Below are 9,547 nucleotides of genomic sequence, written 5' to 3'. Positions count from 1 at the left end.
TGATAGAAACTCTGTGATATAGCATCATTCACCAACTTTTTTTTTACTCACACTTGCGGCAGTTTGTTTTTCAGATCACTTAAGGCGGTGGTTCGGTCATTGCAATGAGATAGATGTTGAAAGCAGTGGAAAAAAAGTCGTTATATATCGAAAGTGCATTCCGCAAGAGCATACGTTCAAATACTTGTGATTAATTAGGGTGGTGCGTGAACTTGGTAAGTTTAACTCGTTATATAACATTTTTTGCCACTTCTATTGATTGTCCGATTCTTGGGTATATAAACGCTTATCCCTTCCATCGAACCACATTCGTCTTCAGCTTTGATTAGTGTCGTATTCCAACAGAAGCTCTTACCATGATCGCTAAGGTAGGTTTTGATATGTTGCTTGCACATTTTCAGTCGTCTGATTATTACATTCAGCAGTTGAAACCTAAATTTCATTTCTGCTAAAAAACTTTTTCACAATTATTCCTTCTAAAGCAATCGAATCCTATCGGTTTACTATCTTGGAACGAACTTTAATATTTCGTGTTCTTCATTATTCTGTGCTGAGAATAGAATTCTTAGTCCTTAATAAATAATAATCAATGAACTGCTAATACTATTAATATATAAATACCAAACCTAATATTTTGTAAAGGCACTTGGTCTTTGGAAATGTTATAGCTCAAAAGTAAAGTATAGCTTTAAAGATAAATTTTTTGCAGTAAATGATAATTAATAAACGTATTAGATTTCGGAATATAAAAACTCAAAAAGTAGTTTTTTCTTTAAACATTAAACTCGTAAGAGAAGTTGTGTAGTAGGAGTTAAAAATTGTCCTGGTGCGAAACCTTTAGGATCTTTTTTATTAAGTGATAATCAATAAGCTGACAAATTTCTTAACTTGGTGAAAAACAGCTTATAAGTTTCTAGAAAATAGTTTTTCTTTCAAAAAAGTACTTCATAGCAAATATTATATCACATATTACATAACATGACTAAATTATATCATGATATTATGACATTACTCTGAAATGACAATTTCTACCGTTGGTTGTAAAAGATCACCAATAAATTATTAATAACTTAAACTTACAAATTCATACAATTCCTAGGTTTTATTTCAAATTCAAAGAACGTCTGAAGATAATTATCTTAATTAATTAATGAATCATTGTTAATTTAAAGTAGGTGATTGAGTTAAAGAGTCGATTTTTTTGTAAAATTATGAAAATTTATAAATTTAATATTTTTAATATTTGAACAGGTTTCTTTATAAAACCATAAGAATTTCGTTTCCATTTTTTTTGCGAAGTTACATTGATTTTTATATTTGCATTTACATTCGTTTTAATGATATTTTACATATTTAGATGTGATTTTTTCAAATTCTAATTTTTGATAGAATTTTCTAACAAAAAAAAAACATTATAAATTAAAATATAATGCATATTTTTGTTCGACTTTAGCATAATAATTCCTTATTATGATTTTCAGTTCTTGAAGTAAAGAATAAGCAATCTATTCATTTAGAAATATTTTATAGTTGTTTTAGTGCTACAAAATGTAAAAAAAAAAAAATTGAAAATTTTATATTAATTTTTAAGTCGGATCCCAATATTTAAAGAAAGGATAGAAAAATTGTGAAGTTTTCAGTTGAGGGCACTATATAATATATTTCTTAAGCTATTTGTAAAATTTTAAGCAAATCATTTGATAAGCCTTTAAACTAGAAGATTTTTGTTTTATACTTATGTCTTTATAGACAAAAAATGCTTTTTTTCATTTTTAAAAACTTTTGTCCCTTAACTGGTAAGTTTCAGTTTCCTACATGTATTTTTAATCTTTTTTCATTCAAATATCCATAAATAGAACTATTTTGAAACGTTTTTCAAAAAATTCATCCCGAACATGGTCATATACCTTAATTTGATTTTAATATTTCGAGATATTTATGCAGCGCTTTATCTGAAATTCGATTTTGAATTCTATAAATAAATTCTAATTATATTATTTCTTTCTATAGGTTCTCCTTGTTGCAGCTCTCGCTGCTGTTTCCCTCGCACTTCCCTACGGAGCCCATGTTGCTGAGGAAGAAAAACACGAAGTGAGTGTGCATCAGATTTTATATGCTGTACTCTTCTTTTTTTTTTTTATCATGAAATGTTTTTAAGCTAGCATGTTTTCTATGAATTGGGTCATGCAAAAATCGATCAGATTGCTTTACAAGATTGGTCTAGTGGAATTATCAATGTTGGCACGAGGTTAATTTTAGAGTAATAGATATCCTCTAAGAATTAAGAAAAGATTGCGCAAAATTTTAATTTTAAATTAATAAGAAACTAATAAAAAAATTAAAGATTTTTCTCATTTTAGGGTACATTAGTGTACAAAAGTCATTTTTACGGCCCTTTAAAATTTAAAAAATTAGTCTCTTGGTGGTAATTTTATTTTGCATAATTGCTTATTAATTAAATTTAAATACAAATTGTAAAACATTTTTACTGTTGCCATGCAGCTCATACTAATTTCATAGTTTAATCAAATATCTTATTCCCTTGCTTTTGGCTCTTAGGTATCGATTAGCATTCATATGCATTACAATTGAGTAGACTACAAACGATAAAAAAAAATTTCTAAAAAAAAAAGAAAAAAAAAATGCAGGGAAAAAAATGAACTTAAAAAAAATTCTTTAAAAATTCATAAAATATTTGGTTTTGATACATATTAGATGAATATTAATAAATTAGGTTTATTATATTTAAACCTAATCTGTCCATAATATTGACACAAATGGCTGTTTCAAAAATCTTGCAAATTTAAAACACACTATAGTCGTAGTAAATAAATCAAAATTTCATTTGAAATACACATAATTGAAGTGTCGTTTTTCATTGTTTTAGCCATTAACAATTTTTTCTGAAAGAAATAATCAGTTGCAGGAAGGACATAACTAATGTTTTTATATTTATTTTTGAAAATTTCTAAACTAAATCTGAGAAAATTATTTTTAGTTTCATGCTGTTTATTAAATTCAAAATTTTTCGAAAACTTATGAGTAAATATATCAACCACAACCAAAATTTTACTTTTATTTCTTCTAGAGGGATAAAAAAAAAATCTCTAAAGAAAAAATAGGAAAATTATGCGGATATTTTCATTTAATTAGGTTATATGAGTAATATTATTTATTAAGATGAAAATTAATTATTCAATTTTAATCTATGATTTCAGGGTGTTTTAAAATTAACTCAGTTGTCATTATCTAATCGGATAACAAATTAAGATACAATGAATTATCGAAAAACGCAGATCAGGCTATTAAAAAGGACAAGGATTAGACACACATAGCCACCTATATTTTCTGTTCATACGCTAATTTAATCTTTGAATAGAAATGTCGCACATGCATCTTGCGCAGTTATGATATAACAATATTGATATCGAAGCTACTTTAACCACCAGTGATTTAACCCGAAAAAGATGAAGTATGTATGAAATATGCTATCTTAAATATATTTGCAATGACTATACTCAACTTAATTATTTAGACTTTGCGAATGTTACTTCGACACCTGATATAAGTCCGATATCATAATTAAATTACCGTCACATAGAGCTGTTCTTATACATAATGTATTTTCTGTATATTATAATATATTAGCATTCTAATTTTTCCTACAGCCCATTCCCTACGAATTTGGCTACGAAACCAATGACGACAAAGGCACCACCACCTTCAGAAAGGAAAAAAGCGATGGAAAGAAAGTAGAAGGAACTTTCGGATACAAAGTAAGCACATTATTTCTTTCAGTAATGGGGAAAGATAAGATGTTCTTTATTTAATTTCTATTTCAACAAAATTTATTCTACTTGAACAAACTAATTTGTACTTTATCAAAGCTGATTCTACTTGAACGAACAGACTAATTTCTGTTTTAACAAAACTGATTCTACTTGAACAAGGTGATTAATTTTTATTTTAATAACATTGATTCTACTTGAACAAACAGACTAATTTCTGTTTTAACAAAACTGATTCTACTTGAACAACCTGACTAGTTTCTACTCTAACAAAACTGACTCTACTTGAAAAACTGACTAATTCCTACTTTAACAAAATTAATTATCAACTAGATTTTTTTTTCTTTAATAGTATCTCTTATATTTCACATGATTACTTCCTTTTTTGATCTCATAATTTTTTACCTTACAACAGGATGACAAAGGTATCGAACGAGTTGTAGAATACATCGCCGACGAGCACGGTTACAGAGCCCAGATTAAGACCAACGAGCCCGGAACCGAGAGCCAGAACCCCGCCGATGTCATCCTCGATGCCAAACCAATTGTTGTAGAAGAGCCCAAGGCTGCCGCAGCACCCCAACCCCAATATGAAGCCCCCCGTCACTCCACCACTCATGAACACAAATATGAAGCCCACAGATATGAAATCCCTGCACCAAGATACGAAGCCCCCAAATACGAAATCCCTGCACCAAGATACGAAGCCCCCAAATATGAAATCCCTGCACCAAGATACGAAGCTCCCAAATATGAAATCCCTGAACCAAAATACGAAGCTCGACGATACGAAGCTCCTAAATATGAAGTTCCTGAACCAAAATACGAAGCTCCAAAGTACGAAGCTCCAAAATACGAGGTTCCAAAATACGAAGCTCCAAAGTACGAAGCTCCAAAGTACGAAGCTCCAAAATACGAGGTTCCAAAATACGAAGCTCCAAAGTACGAAGCTCCAAAATACGAGGTTCCAAAATACGAAGCTCCAAGATATGAAGCTCCTCATCATCCCAGATACTATTAAATTCCAATCACTAGGATTTAATCGACTTGTTTTAGTAAGTTTTCTTACTGCGTTTCTTTTAAATTTTAAATACTGTTTAGATTAAGGATTGGTAATAAATCAAAATAGCTTTTAAAAATGGTTATTTTCTAACATGCTGGCAGAAAAGAAGGGGACTTCTTTCCTCCCTTTTTTTAATTAAATGGAAGACTTGTGTTAATTAAAGACTAGTTGCAGGATCAAATTTCCTTTTCTCCAGCCTTTTCTTACGGAGTATTATCATAAGACAGGAAAAAAAAATTATCTACAGGAAGATTAGAAGTCAGACAAATTAGCCCTATGAAGATGAATGAAATTCAAATCTTCAAACTATATTGTATCTATATTTTTCTGTAAAAATTATTTTACCGAATGATAAGTATGGTCACGTATTGTTTTAAATTTTTCATTTATAGAAAATTATCACTTTTTTCAAAATTCTGAAGTTTTGCTTTATTCTTCTGGTCCATGTTAAATTGTTATGTTTTTCTAAATCGTGCATTTATTGAAGGTTTATTTTAGATGAGACGGTAAAAAGGAAAATATGAACCTCTCTACATTACTTCCCAAATTTTTCTTTTGCACTTTTTTGTGTAAAATAAATGAAATAAGAAAATATTCTTTCGGAGTTTTTTTTTTTAAGTGAAAGAAAATAGAAGATATATTCATAAGAAGTTCCTGGAAACTTGAGAAAAAATAGAATATATACCTATAAGAAGTTCTTCTTTGTCAATTTTTTTTCAAGAAGGACCAATTATTTTGTAATTAAGTAATTATTAATTGAAGAATACTATCTAGGAAACATGATGAAAATTGCCTTACTTTTCAACAAAACGATTTAACACTAGATTTTTGCCGAAATACATTTAGATGATTTACATTGTTTTGAAACATTTTAATTTCTTTATTCGGAGGATTTCAGCTGGTAGTATTTGGGAGATTAAAGAGGCCCTTTTTTTACTTCAATGGTTAAATTGTCAATATTAAATCAATTTATTTATAAATCAATATACTGAAATTAACTTCCGAGAAACGCCTGTAACGGCATTTTTAAATCGTTAAATTTATAATTGTATTGCAATTCCAAAAATTATACATTATGGCTGTTCTAAATTTCATTTGGAGACGAATAATTTCTTAGAAATAATTTTTAAAATAATCTGTTAATATGATTAAAAAAAATCTAGTAAAGTGAATAAAAGTTCTAGAAATATTTTTGTATTCACCTAAAATGAAGTGATTGTATTTATATACAAAATGAGATTATGAATGCGGGATGTCATCTCATTTAATTTTAGAAGATTCTAAATATTCAACATTTGAGATAATATTCTGATGTATTTTTAATGATGTTTTTTTTCCCTTAGATAATGTATTATCAATGTCGAATCAGTTTAATTATTAACAAGGTAACTGAACAAACGCTTATTATATAATTATATTCTTTTTCAAAAGATGTATCCTATAACATGTTATTTATTTCATCTCGACATTTGTAGTTTGATAGAAATATTTGCTAATATATGATCACTTTTCCTTGGACTCACTGAATCAGAGACATCAGAAATGTTAGCTATGTTAATGTTTAGCTTTTGAAAGCAGAAATTGATATTTTTGATGATCTATTAATGACAGTTTATTTGTTTTCCAGGTACCTGAATTTGTATATGCTTGACCTTGGATATTCAACCCTTTACTTCAGCTGAAAGGGTTGAAATTTTTGTTAAATCACGTGCAGGCCTGCATCGTTCTTCTGTTTCCCATATGGTGTCCAGCGTTTTGTCCTTGTGAAGATTCTTCTACTGCCATGTTGACGCTTTATTTATTTTTATGTTTTATGTGCCCGCTCATCGTCCTTGTTACACTTGTGCTGAAATAAATCTATTTTCTAAGGAAATTTGGGTTTCATTTTTTTTCAATTAGTGAAAAAGACACACTTTAGTAATTAAAGAGATATAGCAAAACAATTAATTCAAAGCACTTTTTTATGAACTAAATTTGTAATATTCTTCTGCAAATAAACTAAAATGGATCTAGTTCATCTAGATAATAATCCTAAAAGTTGTTTAGAAAGCATCTGCCGAATTTGTAATAATAATATGAAAATATATAAGAATAATGTTGCCTTTTCTACTAGAAAAAAAGTATTTAAAATTTATTCGTTGCATTAACTTTTGAGGAATAAATAATTCCCATGCTTATCATGAGATTGAAACTGCCTCACTAGGTTGAATTGAACTGCTTCACTAGATTTCAAAAACTTTGTTTTAAAAATCATTTGCCCATCTGGCAATTTGCTGAAATAAATATCTTTTCTATGTAAATCTGCTTTTATCAGTTAATTTTTGAATTTGGGAAAAAAGCGAGAGTGGTTACCTTAAAACTTTCTCGCATACTCTCTAATAAAGGTGTTCTCCCACAGAAAGTCTTGCATGGCATTAGCTTACAATAGTTACGAAATATAAATCTTTGGCGAGAATTTAGTATATCTATTGGATCTATCGTGGGATTCTTGGCGAGTGTTTTGGCAACTGATGCCTGGCATGCAGTTAAAAGTATCTGAAAGTCGAATTTGTGATTCAGATACGTTTTTCCCAATCGATTGAAACAAAATTTGATACAAAGCTACACTTGTAGTCACAAAATGCAATGCTGAATTTAATAAACTTAACACATTGCGTTTTTGAGTTAATCATATCTATATGTTTCTGAAAATATAGAAAACAGACAGTCAATTCCTCATTGGATATGGATTAAAATTTGATAGGTGGCTATCTACACTGTAGATTTTAAATTCTGTGTTCCGAATTTTATCCATGTAGCTCTCTTTATTTTGTAGTTATCACGCGAAATTAAATTCTAACAGCCGGACAGACAGACTTCCGCTGAGGGTATCTTGCTCAAAAAATTTGGCAGAAATCTACAAATTTGTTATAAAGATCTTATACCAAATTTCATAAAGCGTTTTTGAGTTGTCTTAGTCACAGACAGACAGACATTTTCTAAAAATGTGTTTTTCAAACTCAGGGAGTTTAAAAACGTGAGATCCGGCAAAATCTCGCGTTCAAATTTTTTGGCGATTATATTACTTTCTCTACACTACATATACGACAAAGTACAAAGGAAGCCGTAACAATTAACAGATATAAATCGAATCATTTCAATGTTTGTTCCTTCAAAGGGATTTTGAAATATTCTTCTGGAAATAAACTATAATCGATCTAAAATCATGAGAAATTAAAATGAAAAATATACGATTTAAATTGTATCCATTAATTTAGATCAACATTGACATAATTGGAAACAAATTGCGAAATGTAATAATAATAATTATTATTATTATTACTTAAATCTAAAACAAAGAAATTTTAACTCTTATTTCGAGATATTGTCTCGTTTTAATAGTATTTTATACTTGATTCGTGGACATTACATTTGTCTGGTTTGATTGCGCCAGTCTTTATTATTGTTCCATTATGCAATTTCCAGAAATAATGCCATTCTAAAATCATTATTATGCTAAAAAAGCTTCAAATTGTTCAGCCTAATTAAGTTGCAGAGTGGCGGAATTTTATTCATTCGATTGTGAAGGTACAATTTCTTTTAGTTGGTTTAAATTATATTCAGCCTCAATAAATTCTGATCCAATCGATGAATATCATTTTGTCTTCGAAGGATTAAATTTTAGATTTGGATGCTACATCAATAGAAATATACAAAATAATAAGGAAAGTTCTTCAAAAATGTTTCAACCAGTCAAGCTGATCTAATGAGCGTGATTGAAAAAGCAAAGAAAGAAATGAAAAAGAATTGAGACATTAGAAGAATGCAAAACTGCAACGAGTTGAGAATTCTACAGATATGATGTTGTTGTGTTGCTCGCTGTTACGAAGATAGCGATTTTAAGCCGCTGGGGGAGCGTCTCTTGTTTTTATAGTAGCGCCATCTAGGGCTAAGAGAACGACTTAGAGATACACACGTCACAACCCTTTTTACTGGGTGGAATTCATTAGAGCATTCCATTCACTCATCCACAACGTAATTTAGACCTGAATAAGAGAACGATCACCCCTGATCCAATACCCCCAGTGGTATTACTCTCGGCATGAAGGACTTTGTGACCACGACAGACTTATACGCGCGTCAGTCACCAAGCACGCGGGGTTCGAACTGGCAACCTAAGGGACGCGAATTCAACGCTCTACCAACCAGGTTATCCCGGCCATCTTCAGCCGATATTAACAAAGTATAAATAAAATGTTTTAGATCTATCAAATGCGTAAAAAGGCGCTTGCTGATTGCACTAATTTTTTTAAATTTCCAAATTAAAGTAATATGCGATGCATACTCGACAAATTAAACCATCTTGACTAAAATATTTTTCTACGATAATATGTTCTGAAAGTACAGCAAATAAAGCTAACAGTTTAGAATAATTTTTGATTAATTAAAAATATAATTGAAATATTAAAAAGCCCTTTTTTTTAAATACGCAATACTCAAAAGGTAACTATAAATGGAACAAAATTTATAAGGAAATTAGTGACGTTAGGTTCAATTGTTCTATGCATTCCAAGTAAAGTTTTTCTTCTTTTTTTAAAAAAAATTGACGCTTAGTTTACGTAAAATATGCCGTTTCAAAAATACCGTCTTGTTAAAAAATAAGTTTCGTTTTCAAAATGGGATTAAACATTTAATTCTCATGTTGTTATATAAAAGT

The 9,547-nt window shown here is 29.5% G+C and overlaps 1 protein-coding gene across 1 annotated transcript; it reads left to right on the top strand.

Annotated features, from left to right (window-relative positions):
• The first annotated feature begins 356 nt into the window (after nucleotides 1-356).
• On the top strand, nucleotides 357-6,665 carry LOC129962934 (uncharacterized). The gene is made up of 5 exons (XM_056076937.1): nucleotides 357-368; nucleotides 2,011-2,091; nucleotides 3,669-3,776; nucleotides 4,204-4,843; nucleotides 6,479-6,665. Exons 1-4 carry the CDS (start codon nucleotides 357-359, stop codon nucleotides 4,807-4,809), a joined length of 807 nt encoding a protein of 268 aa, XP_055932912.1. The 3' UTR covers nucleotides 4,810-4,843; nucleotides 6,479-6,665.
• The last annotated feature ends 2,882 nt before the right edge of the window (nucleotides 6,666-9,547 follow it).

The sequence above is a fragment of the Argiope bruennichi genome, chromosome 3 (genome assembly GCF_947563725.1).
Source record: "Argiope bruennichi chromosome 3, qqArgBrue1.1, whole genome shotgun sequence".
Classification (NCBI taxonomy): domain Eukaryota; kingdom Metazoa; phylum Arthropoda; class Arachnida; order Araneae; family Araneidae; genus Argiope; species Argiope bruennichi.
This window is presented reverse-complemented; position numbering and strand designations above follow the sequence as displayed.

What these genes read in the sequence shown, in the direction of transcription:
- LOC129962934 (XM_056076937.1), top strand. An exon ending in CTGAGGAAGAAAAACACGAA is followed by an intron (nt 2,092 to 3,668) that starts GTGAGTGTGCAT and finishes TTTTTCCTACAG; the next exon opens with CCCATTCCCTACGAATTTGG. An exon ending in AAGGAACTTTCGGATACAAA is followed by an intron (nt 3,777 to 4,203) that starts GTAAGCACATTA and finishes ACCTTACAACAG; the next exon opens with GATGACAAAGGTATCGAACG.